Source organism: Amblyomma maculatum, chromosome 9 (assembly GCF_055883805.1).
Source record: "Amblyomma maculatum isolate TAMU_Amacu chromosome 9, ASM5588380v1, whole genome shotgun sequence".
NCBI lineage: Eukaryota > Metazoa > Arthropoda > Arachnida > Ixodida > Ixodidae > Amblyomma > Amblyomma maculatum.
Genome location: NC_139352.1, coordinates 50,268,261 through 50,285,247, shown reverse-complemented (window position 1 = coordinate 50,285,247; position 16,987 = coordinate 50,268,261). Strand labels below are relative to the sequence as shown.

General features: G+C 42.6%; 1 protein-coding gene across 3 annotated transcripts in view; it reads right to left on the bottom strand.

Moving 5' to 3' along the window:
* LOC146179038 (E3 ubiquitin-protein ligase RNF123-like) overlaps nucleotides 1-16,774 on the bottom strand; it is a 39,423-nt gene extending 22,649 nt beyond the window's left edge. The window contains exons 1-17 of one of the 3 annotated variants that reach the window (XM_084578754.1): nucleotides 16,139-16,774; nucleotides 15,813-15,915; nucleotides 15,414-15,493; nucleotides 15,228-15,316; nucleotides 13,002-13,056; nucleotides 11,118-11,203; nucleotides 10,922-11,008; nucleotides 10,097-10,164; nucleotides 7,898-8,141; nucleotides 6,907-7,020; nucleotides 5,398-5,514; nucleotides 4,815-4,981; nucleotides 2,206-2,308; nucleotides 1,789-1,864; nucleotides 1,106-1,167; nucleotides 650-721; nucleotides 159-282 (exon numbers count right to left, since the gene is read on the bottom strand). In XM_084578754.1, coding sequence (XP_084434880.1) covers nucleotides 159-282; nucleotides 650-721; nucleotides 1,106-1,167; nucleotides 1,789-1,864; nucleotides 2,206-2,308; nucleotides 4,815-4,981; nucleotides 5,398-5,514; nucleotides 6,907-7,020; nucleotides 7,898-8,141; nucleotides 10,097-10,164; nucleotides 10,922-11,008; nucleotides 11,118-11,203; nucleotides 13,002-13,056; nucleotides 15,228-15,316; nucleotides 15,414-15,493; nucleotides 15,813-15,915; nucleotides 16,139-16,193 — 1,702 coding nt within the window. In that variant the 5' untranslated portion in view covers nucleotides 16,194-16,774. The remainder of the gene's footprint in view (nucleotides 1-158; nucleotides 283-649; nucleotides 722-1,105; nucleotides 1,168-1,788; nucleotides 1,865-2,205; nucleotides 2,309-4,814; nucleotides 4,982-5,397; nucleotides 5,515-6,906; nucleotides 7,021-7,897; nucleotides 8,142-10,096; nucleotides 10,165-10,921; nucleotides 11,009-11,117; nucleotides 11,204-13,001; nucleotides 13,057-15,227; nucleotides 15,317-15,413; nucleotides 15,494-15,812; nucleotides 15,916-16,138) is intronic. The other 2 variants (XM_084578756.1, XM_084578757.1) reach the window with 2 other exon arrangements.
* Between the last annotated feature and the right edge of the window lie 213 nt (nucleotides 16,775-16,987).

Sequence of the window (16,987 nt, the reverse complement as noted above, 5' to 3'; positions counted from 1 at the left end):
GACATTGGTATGTAGAGATGTATGTTGAAGCAAGGTGTGCAGAGCTGCTCCACTGAATGTCAGCATTACAGCTTTCCTCCACCTTCCTCCATTTATAAGACTGTTTGCTGCAGTCAGTGCTTAAAAGGAACATGAAAAGCATGATTAAGGGAGCGTACAGTGTTCCTGAAGCAGCTGGCCACTGCTGGTGTGGAAGATGGGAAGGCACCGGCGCATAAGCGCCAACAGTCGATGAAAGAAAGAGAGGGCAACTGCATGCGGGCACAGGTCCAGGGTCACTGTCTGCCATGGTTGCGTGCAGAGAACATAAGGGGCATTGGAATCAGTCAATATTAATGGCAACATTTAGTTGTTTTTGGTTTTTTTTTTGTAAGTACAATGATGAGTGCAGTACTGACATTACAAAACTCTGAAATGCAAAAAATGTAAGTATAATAGTAAGTATAACATATAATGAACATACTCAGTCACCAGAACACCCAACATGTATCTGCTTTTATGTGTGCTCACTGAGAACTCAAACAGCAGGAAGCTTGCAAAAATTTGTGATAACCACTTAAACTCGCATTGTCAATGAAACTAGCTCTCTCCTGAAAGTGGAATAACCTGCACTAATTCCAATGGTGCTGTGAACTAGGACATTACGTACCCTGCTCCCTGGTGTATTTTCCTTGACAAAGGCTTCAAATTTAGACAGAAACAGGTCGCGGCTCGTCTGACCCTACGTCAGCAGAAGAGAACACATATGTGCACAAATTAATAAAGAAGCAACCAAGTGAAAACAAGCAAGGACATATTTCACTTTGATAACCTGAATCTATATGACACGACTGTAAACAACTTATCAAGACTGCGATGACCTTGCACGATCTTACTGACTTTCACTGCATCTGAAGACACATTTCACTTGAGCAGTTGCATAACAGGGACAAATGGACCAGAATTTGCTGAGGCATTTATACTAGAACAGTTTTTTTTTTTTTTTTTTACTTAATTGCAATTCATGCAGGCAATGAATTCAGAGGAATCTCGTTGTCAGCAAAAATAGCATTTTCCCAGTATCTACGTGCATGCAAGAACAGGAAAGAAGGACGAGCAGGCCTACCTGTGGAGCATCATTGTCCACAGTGAGCTGTTCCAAGATCCTTAGCTGGATACTCTCGATGTCTGGTTTTGGCACAACAAAAACTCACTTAGGCAACAGCTATTTATACCGTCGAATTGAAACCGCAATTTATTAAAAGCATGACACAAAACTACAGCCCATCCTAAAGAGAGACATAGTCAGCAAATGCAGGTAGTCAAAAGCGATACATGAAAGTCTGCTGTACGCTTCTATGGTGCCAGTGTGCAAGATGCATTTATTCCAACTAGAACGGCTGTGGCTGCCCATATTGTATCTTGTCGTATCCCTATCCTGTCATATCCTTGTCGTACCTTTTTCCTCATCTGCCGAAAAGAGTGCCACAATCTTGAAGAATATGCAGTTTATGGTAGAGTTAAAGCACTACTCATGCCAACTCCACCCAATTTTTGTTCTTTGTAATAATTCATGCCCTGACTCTTTTTGGCCATGTCGAAACTTGCTTAGCAGCAAAAGATGTATTTACTGCCGAGAAATCTTGGAATCTATAAAGAGAGAAATTTTTCCCAGCTCATCAATGAAAACTCTTGAGCTGTAAGGTGAAAATAAATCTGATCATTTCTTCAAGCGAACAACAAAGGGGCCTGGCCTCATGGATTCACAGCAGCAAGGTGGAGAAAGCCATTGAGAGACGGGTCGCTCACCTGTGATCATGACCTTTAACCTCTGTTTAGCGGCAGCATATAAATTTTTTCTGTAGGCCTCTTCAGTGGGATGCACCTGCATGAAGGATGTCGCAGAAACTTCCAATTAGGCTTCGTAGCTTTCTGCACCACTAAGACATCTGCAGCACTCTAAAGCACATGCTAAAACATTTCTAAATATTCACTGCATCATCATCTCAATCCTAACAAGTAGACAGCAAATGTGTGAGTGAATGCGGGCATAAAAAGAGCAAGGAAATCAAGAATCCAATGACCACAGTCACCAATGTGGGACTCATCAATGCACCCACACTTCACATAAAAGTTACCAATCATTGAGTATTTCAAAAGCACAGCAGAACTTTAAGGGTGACTAGAGTCGATGTCTAGACATGCTGATTCCTGATTCAGTCTCACCTCTTCCATTAGCTCGAACCAGACGTCCGGAATGAGGGTGGCTAGAGTTTCATTGTCCGGTGGTTTCACCTCCATGAACATGGCAAACTTGATCTTGTCAAATGTTCATGGCTGTCAAGGGCAAAATGCGTGCAGGTCCAGGGAAAAAGGGCCGGCAGTATTCGCAGCCATCATGCAACATGAAAGGCAGTACAAACTTATTGCTATTATTGAAAGGGTATCCATGCTGAAGACTACTGCAATTGAACAGAAATGCACTAGATCAGTTTTGTTCACCCATGACATTTTGGAGACCTTTTCCCCACCCTTAAAAGGAAACAGACAGATCTGCCTAAAACAAACAAATAAATGAACAAAACTGCTCATGAACCACATCAGGAAATCATCTTAAATAAGATAAGTAAATTAATAAACTAAGTGTTCACCAGTGAAAACCATGTTTGAGATTGTCAGATCATATTTGCTTCAGAAAAAAGGCAATTTAACGGGATAGCATTAAGGGTCCTGTGTCCCGGAAAAGCCAGGGTCAGCACTGTTAGCCATGAGCAAAAAATCTTACTTGGTCAACAGGGTCAAAACGTTGCAGCTATATAACCTCGCAAGCGAATGTGTATCAAACACCACACAATGACCGCGTCAAGTGTGACATCACACCCTGAATGAGAGTGACTGAAACATCACATGTCGCTGTATATGTTGCAAATGTTTTACCTTTATAAAGCAGCGATTTAGCCCAAACAAAAAATTTTTCAGGAATTTTGCGAGGCACACATTTCAGTGTTGTGTTGTGGGCCAGGCATGCAAGTGACTGGGCCACACACAAAACACGACTTGGGAACAAGTGGGGGTTTACGTTTATGTTTTGTGATGGTCTTTCATGAGAAGTGCTAATGCGCCACAACTTTATTCTGATGAATGCGTATGTTATTAGAGAGGACCCCAGGCTGTTATCGTATCACAGCCGGATAGCAGAGCTTTTAAACGTCCCCTAGTTATTACACACTGTGCATGGCATACACCTGCAAATATTTAATTATCCCCTCTTTCACTGCTGTTCCCTCATGGTGCAGCATAAATATCCAGCTCTCACTGTGCCGTTTCCTTTCCTCGTAGTCCAAGATACTCTCCCATAGAGAGAGAAATAACTTTCCCGTAATTAAACGACTCACTTAAACAGCTGCACATCAATACATTACACACAACCTAAGTGCACATTACAGCACCAGTGAACGGTTTTCTGCCCTCTTGTTGCTGAAAAAAGCTAGGCCTGTGCAAAAATTTAACAAACACCGCCTGTAGGTACATCTGTATGTATCAAAATAAGAAATTTTTGAAAAAATACTGTTCAAACTTTGGACGCTGCATACACCTGTGTGAGCACTGCGTATCAGGAGATATGGGCATATGTGACGGCCACTGCAAGCATGTATTTTCGTCGCACTTTCTCGCAACGTGACCCTCAATGAGTTTTCTACTGATTGGGTGAACAGGTGCGTCTAATACACTGGTGCTACTTATCTGTGCTTTTTGTCGCAAAAATTACCATTTGGAGGGAAATGCGACTTATGCGCCAGATAATACGGTACTCAGCTGACAGCTTCCAAGTCTGAATTTCGATGTGACACAAGCTGCAGGTAGTTTTCTGCATAGCCATTCCTGCACTGTGGAAAATGGTAAATTGTACTGACAGGCAAGTTATGTGATGTTAGGAAGATAGTGAGAGACCGGAAAGCGTGGCGTGACATGGTCCATAGGGTCACGAAGAGTCGGACACGACTGAACGCCTGAACTGAACTGAACTGACCGGCAACTTTGCATTCTAACGCATGAAATCAGAAGAAGAAAGGCCGTCACTCGGTAAGCTGCCCTTTTTCACGGGATTCCTTCGCTGTCTCAAACTCAAAATGCATAAAATGAAACATCTGCTTGGGCAGTAGGTTATGTTCTCATCACTGTCCACATCAATGCAACAGCCCCAATGTGCTCTGCACATTTTCCCTTTGCCCACTGTCTGGTCGGCGAATTTCCATGCACTGCATGTTGATCACTTATGTTTGCTGTACTTTAAATAGGTTTTTCCTGCCTGATGCTTCAATCTGCCTTCTGAACTTTTATCTCTGTTAATGGGCTAGAGGAAACCAAACGTGTGGTCTCTGTTCACATCTCATGTCTTTGAGCCTTCGAATTCACATCACAAGTTCTTTTCCTTAAACCCACATCATACATACAACGAGTCCATTGCAGCAGCACGTCAACATACCTAACATTCATAAAAACAGGGCTCTTACAGGATTACAAAAAACGAACTATACATAACACCTCTAAGACCGAGGTAGTGGAGTGACAGAGTATGGCTGAGCAAGTTAGCGAGTTTTCTCAATGCAAGCCCAGTGTTGCAAAAAAATAAAACTGGGGAAAAAAAGGACAAAATTTAGGCACCGAGATGTGACCAAAGCCTTTGCATTCCCTTCCTCGAGATAAAATCTTACTATACCAAACTGCATCTACAGTGTAACGCTGAGCATCAGCGGAGAACCACAACAGGCAAGCGTGGAAAGGACGAAGGTACAAAGAAAGGCTCAAGCACAGTGGGCAGGCATGAAGGATATAGGACGTTCTCAAGGAGGTATCGGCGCGACGAGTCATGCTGCAAGACGCTCAGCAGCAGGCAGAGGTGGCGCTTCTGGTGGAGGAAGTCGGGCGTGCACGGGGAGAAACGAAAGCCAGAGAGCAATGCCACGGCCACGTTTTCCAGACACTTCTTGATCTCCTGCGGCTGCACGAGTAAAAAAAGCCAAAAAATAAAATAAAAATAAGGAAGGCACACACAGCAGCAACAACTATGTAGCACAACTGCCAGCTTCAACAGTAAGTCCAGCCCTCAACGTGAAGCCCTTGCTAGACTGAAAGCAGTTGACTCCAGATAATCTTCCGAGGGCATTCTTACCGAAAACTTTATAAAGGTTATAGAAACACAACAAAAATAAGGCGAATATGCACACACACACACACACACACACACAAAAAAAAAGGGAAGCATACAGCATTCTGACCGAATCCTTCAAGACAAACCCCAGAGCGAAGCTGTTCATTTTAAGGATACGATGCTGCCGAGTTCCACATTTCACCACACATTGGCTGGCAGAGTTATTCTCTAGTTACACAGAAAAGATTGTTTGAAAGGAAGCTCACTTCCAACAACGCCCAGAACAGCTCGAGTAAGGTACATATCCGTCTCCCATCTGGGCTTTCTTCGTACACTTGAAACAGGAACGGAAGGAAAGAGACCTCTGTCACGTGACTAGATGCCTGCAAGAGATAAAGACATGTCAATGGCAACAGAGACACCAAAATCTGTGTTGCATATTTTTCTCCACAGCGATGCTCAATCACCACATTCAATACCTACTAACACAAACAAACATCAACTTAATCATCACTCCTATAGCAGGCACTGTTTTAAGAAAATTTTCTACCTGGCACGTCCTTTTCAGAGGCTACTGTCTGAATATTTAGGACATTTTCAGTTTTAAAATGATTTTTGATAGCATTAAAACCTATAAAATTGCATTCTGAACACTTCAGAGGTGATTCACGCCAAATTGAACCTCTGCGCAACTAAAATAAGTCTTCAAAATGTTGTGCCCATAAGCCACGTTCGGCCCCCAAAAACTAGGAAGTTGAGAGAAACACGATTGAAAGTTACAAAAAAAAAGAGCTCGATATTCAAGGTGAGAATGTTTCTTTATCACTTCCTGAGAATGTGATGCAGTGAAGTTGGCTTTATAGACAGAAGAGCAAAGACCTACGGGCCTGCACAAGCAAGCAATGCCCTAACCTAGTTTGTTACATGCCGAGAATGAGTCAGACCTACACCTCTTGTAGCCCCTGCGAGTGCTTTAACCGAGATTCATAATATCTTCCCGATCATTTCTAGCTGTCTTTTTTTATATGTGAAAAAGGAATAATCAAAATTGTTCAAAACAGTCAATTTTTTTTAAAACACACATGAAACTGCCTTTCTTTGACGTACATGCTCCCTAGTCACACAGCACTTCTCCAAGGTCTTTACTGCAAAGGAGGTTTATTGCTCTAAAGGGGCAAAACCAAAAAGGGAGCACTGGCATAGCTAGACGGCAAGTGCAAAGGAGATAGGTGATGATGCTGCTGATGATGATGATTCCGGTAACCTCCGTGAATGCCTTCTGTTGACTGGTAAAATCGTGTTAAATATTCAATTACAGCATGGTAATATGAAATAAATAGTACATTAGCGAGCAAACAATACCAAACAAAAAATGTGCGCAAGAAAAAAAGGCAGCAAGAAAGAACACTGCACAAGGAGCAAAGCAAAGCATGCATATGTCACTGTAATTAATGTAACATCCAGACTGTATTAATTAATAATATTAATTGTAACATAAACATCAACATAGTATGAATTTTAATTGTTAATTAATAACTATTAATATCATTTATTATTATAAATAATTAACTGTAATATTAGTTATAATATAAACAAGTTTTGCAGAAAATAGTGTCCACCAAGGCTGAGAGTTCGCTCCTGCAAATATTTTGTTTCTATTTCAAACTCCCTATTTTTAGGAATTTTTGAAATTGCTTGGTTAAACACCTGATAAATCGATCTACAATCAGGCGACAAAATAAACCGTGGCCGGCAGCCACCTCGGCCTCCCTCACCAGCAATGGGCCCAGCCGCCTTAGCACCGGTGCTGCAATCAGGAGGGCTTGCGCTTTTGTCCCCTGCCGGAACACGTCCAGGCCGTCAGTGAGGAAGGCCGACTGGGACGCACCCTGCAAGCATTTGCATCAAGAAATGGTAATGGTTGCCAGCACATGCTGCAATTTCACGAGTGAACATGGGGCCCTATTTGGAAATAACCATGCTATTCGGTGATGCCGCCAACAGGCTCAGACGGCTCCTTCCACTTACGTTTATGACTCATGATTCAAGTGATTTAGCTCTGGCATTTCCTTTTTGTGTTACAATTGTATGACTTCCTTCCACTATGAGAGGTTTTGATACTATCATTTGTGTGTTAACTACTCCTACTAACTCAACTGCCTGTTCAAAAACCAAATGCCACGACAAGCCATGTCACTTAATCACACAGGGGCATTATATATTTTGTAGCAAAATCGTAAGTACTGATGAACATCCAATAAAGAAACAAAGGTGTGGTCTGAAATAAACGTTAAAGAGAGAACGGCTAATATCCCAAAATTAAAATGATTAGCCCTACATCAAGGTATGCCAAAGCTGCAAAGTTCCAAGGTAAAGCTCCAAGGTAATTTTAACTATCTGAGGGTTCTTTAACATGTACCGGCAACCCAAAACACATGAGATTGTGGCCTCGCACTAATGAGCAAACCATACCAGTCACTGCAGCACTGCGGCAGGTAGTTCTCCACAAAGCAAGCAGGAGGCAGAAATGCTACTCAAAACAATCCCATTCCAAAAACAATCCAATCTGCTCTCCATGGTGCGAGCAACTGATGGCCTTTCTTTATTCATTCAACTCACAAGCTATCCACCGCTCTAATCATGACCACCATAGATCAAAACATGGTCTTCACAACTGCTTAAACAGATAAATAAAATTAGCAAATGAAAAGCAGGTATTGAATGCATAAAACAAATGAATGAACAAACGAACGAACCGTGACACACCTTATGCACTTCCTCGTAGACGGGGAGTAGCCGCTTTGTCCAGAGCAGCAAGAGGCGAGCCCGCTCGGCATCTCGCAACGAAGTCTTCTCCAAGGGACGGTATCCCTCGACGGGGTGGCGCAGAGGAGTGGCCCCAAAGTTGGCCACCAAGTTCTCGCCAAAGGCAAGGCTGACAGCCGGAAAGTAGGCCATGCCAGGTCCCAGCCGGACATTGTCAAACGCCTCACCCATGCAGCGCCCGTTCCTAAAAGAATCGACATCCACTCACTCTGACTGCAGTCTATCCCATGTTTATGGCAGACTATGGAAACGTCTTGCCCTATCAAGTCCTGGAGCATCAATGGACAAGAAGTGGAAGCTGTGACAGATTTTCTCTTCTTGGGCTCCAAGATTACCTCGGAAGGAGACTGCAGCCATGAAATTAGGAGACGCCTGCTTCTGGGAAAGAGAGCAATGGTTAGCCTTGACCGCCTAGTAAAGAGCAGAGACATTAGTCTGCCAACCAAGATCCGTATAACTCGTGCTATGGTCTTTCCAGTTGTGATGTATGGATGTGAGAGTTGGACTGTGAAAAAGGCTTACCGCCGAAGAATTGACGCGCTTGAATTGTGGTGCTGGCAAAGACTCTTGAGAGTTCCTTGGACTGCCAGAAGATCAAATCAGTCGATATTGTCGACCATAAACCCTGACTGTTCATTGGAGGGTCAAATTCTAAAGTTAAAGCTCAGCTACTCTGGTCATCTGATGAGAAGAGAGGAGTCGCTGGAGAAAGATTTGATGTTGGGAAAGGTTGAGGGTCGCCGGAGAAGGGGTAGGCAGCGAACGCGATGGTTAGATGGCATCCTCGAGGCACTGCAGATGAAGTTATGTGATGTTAGGAAGATAGTGAGAGACCGGAAAGCGTGGCGTGACATGGTCTATAGGGTCACAAAGAGTCGGACATGACTGAACTGATGGAAACGAAAACGGTAGGGGCAGACTTCTGAGAGAGAGAGAGAGAGAGAGAGAGAGAGTAGAAGGCAAAAAATAGAAGTTAATCATTGCCTGCCAAAATCAAGAACAAATGGGCATACACAGGGCAAACAATGTTGAGAACAAAAAAGTTCTAGGCGGTGCAGTGAGGCAAAGACCTTTTGTTTCATTTCTCTTCAAAATGTTAGTCTTTCTTTTTATTTTATAATTTTTATTTTTGTATTTTTTATGGTGTTTGGCAATTGATTACCCAATGTTTAGATACCTTAGCCAATTTAGCCTATGCTGGCTTGTTATGTGGTTACTGTTGAATCGGCTATGGATCTGTCTCATTTAGCACACTCCTCCGGACACCACTCATGAGCCAAGACAGGATTTCGCCTTAATAATCAAAAGTTCTTGCGGTAACCGAGTTAGTAGAGAAGGCAAATGTAGCTGGGGGCTGGCTGAAAGTCAGATATGTGCAAGGGATTATTAGGGAGTGCACAAGTACAGGCATGGGTTAAAAGGCATAAGGGATGGGAGAGCCTTTTGTCCTGCAGCAGATGTAGCTGGACAGATAATGATGATGACAAGTAATGATGACGATCAGAATCAGAGTTCAACGCAGACTATTAGGTTACAATATTTCTAAGTGTGGGGAACAACAGCAAATGACGGCTTGGCCAGTGGACCACTGGCTGCAGTTATGCTCAATAAAGATGAACATGGTTATGAAATCCCATTGAATTTTCTGGCCATGGTTTGTTCGGCTGACCCTTTGTGGAAATCATTACGCAGCCAACTTAGCTCTCAAAGCTGGGAAAAGAAAATCAAAACCTCTAAACGTTTGGGCATTTAATCTGGACAGAATATGCCTTTGCTGGAAACCTGACAGACCAATTTTGTTACTGCAATTATGTGACAAGCCAGCGGGAAGCCATTGGCTAAGCCAATAATAAAGCAATTTATTTTTCACAAAGGACAAAAGGAAAAAGCAATACAGAATAGAATTCATTCTGTCAACTTCTTTGAGCTATGTTTTATGAATTCCTATTCCACCAACCATCATCACACTTTTCTGTTAAAGTAGTTTAACTCAACGGGAAATCCCTTCTGAGCAGATGTACGGAACATGAATGATCAAATGAAAATGGCAGAAAAAGAAAGTGACACCTTTTTAAATATTGAAACGTTATCAACAAAAAATTGCTTTCTGCAGCATTCCTACGATAAGAGACAGCTCACCTGTAAAAGCTCACGGCGCCTTTGTCAAGGTCAATGCAACAGCCAATGACATCACCCGCCACCCAGGCCTGCAGAAGTATAAAAATGAAAAAAAAAAAAAAAAAACAAAAACTAACAACACCACCTAAACCTTACAAGAGAACACAAGCTGCTGAGAAAATGCGTTCCAAGAGGCAGACACAAGTTGCAAAGAAAAGTAACACAGTGCAACATGTTGTGGACTTTCTAAGCAATGCTGACGTCCTGCGCATAGTCAGTTTTCGTACAAAGCTACAGGGCAGCATCCCACTGCAGCCGTTCTTGTTACAAATACTAAACGGCTGGTGCTGGTCACCTCTGTCACACAAGCCTGATCAAGGAATTCCCCTAACCACTCGTTTCTCACACCAGAACACTGGCTAAAGATTATTACTGTGTATATTAAAAACGCATCAAACAAATCTCGCATCACATTCCGCAATCGTAACATACTGTCTTATTCTCAAGATCCTCACATGTACAGCTGCCCAAGTCTTTGACTAACATGCACGATGGCCGCCTTTTCTGTGATCCTGCGCCTTAATGCATATAAAACTTGCCGGAAGGTCAAGATTAACCAAGGGCTTGATCAGCCCTTGCTTATACTTCTCTTCGCAGGTTAGCTCCTTTGTAATGCTCAGAATCACAGAAAATGCTGCCATCATGCACGCCAGTTAAAGATTTGGGCGGCTGTACTGCTACATACTAATTAATATGTGCAAATTCTAGCAGTGCGGTCCTACATGGTTGACAGAACATGATCTACTAGCATTCATTAAAGCATGATAATAGCATTCATTTACACACCTCTCCATACTTGTATGTGGCAACATTCCATTTCCGCACCCGGTTTCCATCGAAGGCATACGAGTCTGGCGTGTCTCCCACACCTTTCTGCGTAAAGAATGTGGACGTTTTAAGAAATCAATATACCTATGGCAAGGCACTTTCCACACTGATATAAGCATATTGTAATTAGTAATTGCAAGTTGTGCAGGCCTACCTCTTGCGAAAACTTGCAGCTGCTTGTGACCCAGCCAACTTGCATAACCCCCTTGGAGCCAAGCATCAGCTCATACTGCCATTTGCCTGAACACAATGAACAGCAGCGTCAATGCCATGTAAGAACACCACAAAAACAACTTTAGAGGACTAAGCCTAGGTTTCTGAGCTCGTTCCGCTCTAGAATTAGGCCAGCACTACAACAAAACTACTATAGTGCACAACATCCAAGCACCAAGCGTGCTGTTACCAAGCGTGGCAAATTTTCTTCTCACAGGAACATTATATATCATGTACACACATGTCCGGTTATATACGTAGTCCTAAAATGTACAAACAGTTCTAACGCATCTCTCCAAGAATAAACATGATTGTAACCTTTCTAGTCATATGCCCCTTTGGCCCAAATGTGCTGCATGTGTGATATAACTCTGTTCAATTTTCGTTTTTGAGAAAAACCAATCGCTTGGTTGTCTGTAGTGTTCATTCAATAGCAAGAGTTGCATTCAATGCTGAGAAAATCTGATTCAGCCCTTTCACATACTATGTAAAGGAATACTTTTTTCACGTAAATAGTATATTCAGGCTTTAAAAGAGTACAGACACATAACCTTTGGCTGAAAGTTTTATTCCTTGTAGTGATGTTAAGACAAGGTTACACACGGATCACCCCATGCAATTGCCACATGACTGCTAAATAATGTATAATTTATTCCTTTCACATGTTTTGGTTTTGGTTTCAACAGCCGATCGATCGCTATGATGTCAAACTTAAATCTAGGTCAGACGGGGGATAAAGAACTGCAATATAATAACGTTGTTTTAATTCACTGCAACTCTAGGCCAGCCTGTCACAACAACAGCGATCACAAGTGAAGAAGCAACAATTATGTCGAAGTTTTTTTCATTCTCACATGACTTTGACTTCATTTTGATGTCAAAGCGATCGCTCAGCTGTTGAAACCGGAACCGAAACAGGTGGAAAAAAAAGAAATGCATTTATAAATTATTTAGCAGTCATAGGCAAAAACCAAGTGGTGATCCATGTACAGTAATGGCTTAAGTAGTACTGTTAACAAGAATATAAGCGTGATGAAAATTTGACGTCTATAGTCCTTTAAGAAATACACATGGTTAGTTTTGCTGTCTAAAATACTAGAGGTCAATTTTCTGCAGGAATTTGTGAAATTTCGTACAAAGTATCCTAATTTATGGCAAGAGCAATATCAAAATGCCACAGATTATTAAGTGAATACTCTAGTGGTTGTGCATGTAATTTCTAGAATAGAAATAAACAATTATCTTACTATTGATGCCCAGTACGTTGGCACAAAAATGATGGACAACACACTATCCCACTCACTGTTTTGCCAAACACTGTTTGGTGTGTTTGCTATGCGGCAGTTAAAGAAAAAAAACATCTTGTGACAAGAAAGATGCAGAATTTACCTGACCCAAAGAAATCGTTGCTGACTGTAGCACAGTGTCAGAAAAAGCAATGAAATACCTTTGTACACGACTGTGTATACAGTGTGTCAAAGAGGTAAAAATTAAACATCTTTTTCCTTTTCCTACCACTTGATACAAGCTCACGGCATCAGTGACAAAAAAAGACTCTGTGATCACTACTTAGAAGTGAAGGGCTGCATTGCCTAGCCTCAGAGACCCAAACCCAAACAAAATAAGTGTTAACATCATTGCAGTTTGCTCGTGAAAGAAAGATGGCAGCCGGTGACATGCCCACGTTTATTGTTTAGGTCAGCCTAAACTACTAAAACCTCCACACCTCCGATAAAAGTAGCCTTTTTGTGATTAAAATGAGGCAACCTATCGACACAAGCAAATTTTAATCGAACCTCAATGTCTCTTAGAAGTAAAATCTCACCTTTGAAAACACAGCAGGTTGCTCGTATCGTGTTGAAGTTACTCTGGCTCGACACCTGCAAAAGTTTGTGAAAAAACAGTCAGCCACAAGATGTGTGCTGCGGCAGACAAAGAACAATATTTGAAAAAGAATACTGATCAGTGTGTGGCATTAACTGCCAAACAAAGGAACCATAGCACACTTCATTAAAGGTCCCCAATATAGCAAACCTTCATTATGTACGCCATTTAAGAATACCTGCATAAGCCCAAGAATTTCTTTTTTATTCCTTGGCACACTCACAGGATTACAAATGAGACACTGCTGTGCATCCCAGCTGTTTGTGTCTGTGGAAAGCTTAGCTGATCCATTAAAGGACTATAGAGACCAAATTTTGGTGCCATTTTTCTTCTTGTTAATGATGTGTAAGCTGTATATCGACCCACACGCAGTTTTTGCCTACGACCGCTAAATAATTTATAATTGAATTTTCTTTTCTCATCAGTTTCGGTTTCGACATCTGAGAGATGCTGTGAGAACACAGTCATGTCTTGATGCGCGGCATGAAAACCAGCTGTATAATCACTGTCTTCTTTGGAAGTGTGTTCTTGAGGCAGGCTGGCTTTATCATTGTAGTGAATTCAAATGATACGGCAATGATTATATAGCTGTATTTTCATCTCTCGCGTGACCTAGACTTGACTGTGACGTCACAGCCATCACTCGACTGTTGAGACTGAACCGAAACAGGTGATTAAAGAAATTCGAATATAAAATATCCAGCAGTTGGAGCCGAATGTGACGTGGTGATCCGTGTACAGTAATGTCCTAGGCATCATTACAAATGATAACACACAAACACAAAAATGAGGTGCCTATAGTCCTTTAAAAGATTGTAAAAGAGAGCACAAGAAGTACTCATCTAATGTGTGTATTGTTTACAGCAAGTGGTGCTAAGCATGCATGCTGCGCACGAGCCCTCAAAAGTGAAACAATGATTTGCAAACAATCTTTCTTTTTTTTTAATTTGCCGCTTCCATGCCTTGCAGTGACCACTGACGACAGTCTGTCACGTGAGTTCTGCCTCTGAGCATCACAAAGTCCACATGACATTATCAGGAAGGGGCTCTGACTGGGTCGTCAAAGGCTGCAGAGAAGAAGGTGGGAATGCTGCGCAGGAGACCACACCACACCTAGCTTACTTTCCTTTCGCTCCTCTACACTCTAGCCCAAAGCAAGCAGCCTAAAAAAGGCACACAACTGAGTCAGATCGGCTTGGTGACACATTCGCAGTTGGAGTAAGATAAGTACCGGGACTTAATCTTTGATTTTCTAGCCCGGCAAAGTGCATGTGTTTAGGGCAAAAAACGCAGAAGGCGTTTCTGGTCACCTATATCTCTGGCACTATATATGCTAGATCCCAAAAGTGTAGCGAAAACATGATAGGCGATTCAGTATGAATCAATACCATCAGCCTCCCTTACACCTAATAGACACTCTTCAAGGCTCCTTCAAAGGCAACTCTAGGGGTTTTTTCGACATCCGCGCATTTTACTGAAGCCTTAATGACAGGTTCTCCAGTATCTTCGAATCCCTTATGACAAATTTGCAGCTGCATAATGTTCTGGTCTAGCTACGTGAAATTCGCAGCTGCATAATGTTCTAGTTTAGCTACGTGCCCCAAATTGGAATGATTTTTACAGGCAATTTTTGGTGCGTGTGACGCTATAAACAGCACAAACATCAGCATCTGTGTAGCATTTGCTAAAGAAAAACATTTCGTGCTTGTGTTTGGTCATATCGCAAATCGCAACTGACACTTGTGGCATATATCCACCAGGCCAACCATTCAACATGCACATAAAAGGCTTAGTAATTGATTAAATGATTACATCATTTCTTTTTTGTCTTTCTTGGAAAATGAAACACTGCGAAATTTATTTTGTACTATTAAAGCACACAAGCGCCAAACCAAAAAAGCCGTTTGATTTGTTTTGATTTAAATAAATTGTGTGCACGAATATACACATGTTTAGCATGGAGGAACACGTCTTCCTCAAGTGACAGAAAATGAGAAGCGCTAGAAACAAGGACAGATAAGAAGACAAACACGCTGTTTTAACATGATGTCCAACCAACTCGCCCAATAATCCACTTTGCAACATTAGGTATTTGATTTCTAAAAAAAGAAAATGGGGATGTATCTTCCTGGGGCCACTGACAAGTGAAAAATATGTTCAAACTCACCCCAAGCCTCTCTTGGTTAACGATGAAGGTCCCAACATTGGAGCACATGTCAAAGGTAACATGATTCGGTCCCAGACGGCCACAATCGTCTGAAAAAGTGCATTGGAGAACACCGATGCAGCTCCGAAGAAATGTCGATGCTAGCATCAACACTCAAGCCAGCTTCGGAAAAAGAAGAAAACATACTCTCAACAGCCTGCGCTTTTGACAGATTCTCCAGCTCACAGTCAATGAAATCATCTAGATCTTCCAACTTCAGAGTAGCTCTGCAAAGTAGGACGAAAGGTTAAAGTTTACCAATAATTCAGAAGCACAAACACTTACATGACTAGTATCACGGCATACACTATTCGTATCATGTGGGCAATGTTACGAATTAGTTGAATGAACTGATCAAACCAAGGCAATTAGATAGGGTACAACATACTGTTACTTTTTCTGGCCCAAACATTAAACATGGGCAAGGCACGAGACAAATCAACCACCGCAGTAGCACAACTTGCATTGTTCTGCATCGTGTTCCGCACAATCCATAAGCAGATGGACAACATTGTACAATAAACTAAACAGGGATGCAATACATACTTTTCTTGCGCTTCCGAGGACATGGGCCTTTTAAACACGTACTCCAGCATTGCTTCTGTTCGAAACGGGAAATGTTCGAAATCCCCAGTGAGACGAAGAAAACCTATATGGAACATATACAGCGCTACAACAGACATTCGAAAATACTAAGGAAAGGATACAAAAATTAAACTGTCGCCCCAATGCTACTTGCGATCTCCATACGTGCAGTTACAAGTCATCGAACTCCCCAGCAAACGGGCACAAGCTCCGCTTAAAAAGCAGTTCACACCAATTGTTACCATCAACATTACATATGCTACAACGCAAGTAATTACTGCACCCACCTAGCCAAGCGTTCCTACGACCTACTGCAGCAAAGTTCTGGGGCCAAACTTCCATTCCTCGGTGGCTTCAACGAAAAAGCGGTCCCCCGGAAACAAATCCGAAATCAGCGCAAACCTTTCCCTCCAGGAAGTCTCAACGTTCAAAACGGCGACGGCGCACACACGCACAACACCGTCATGATCGCATTGCAAACGAAGAATTCCTCGAGCACGAGAAGACCCGACCGGACGGATAACGACACGGCTCGGCACATATGTGACGAAGCACTCAAATCCGCTGCAACGCGCACACAATCTGCGTCATACCGCACTGCACGAGCTTCGCTTCAAAACATCATCGGGTTTCGGCCGTAAGTGAAACCTGCGTCTCGGGAACCGACGGGCCGAATTACCGAGAGTCCGGAGTTCCCAGCAGGCGCGTCGGATCCAACCGCTACCGTGCCACCGTCCTGCACAACCCTTCGTCAGTTTTTATCACCGGCCTTGTGAGACTTGGAGGCTGGAGTTCACGTGTACGGGTCGTCCTCGCTGGCCATGGCTGCTGCTTTTTCGCACTTGCACACCATATTCCCGATGAGAAGTGCAAAACCCAGCAGCACCCCAAACGGAAACAAGACAAGCGCCACCCGACCAACCCGACCGACGCAGCTTTAGCGCTTTTTGTCATTTGCCTTTTTCGTTTCGTGTTTGCTTGCTGTAGGTTAGCGGGATATTTGAAAGTGCTTGGAACGGACAGAAGAATGACGCGGCTGAAAGCTGATCGTTCTCGACGAGATCAGCCAGCCGAATACGATAACGTAAAGGCTATGTTTGACTGCTTGAAAATTACGGGAACGCGACGAGACGGTC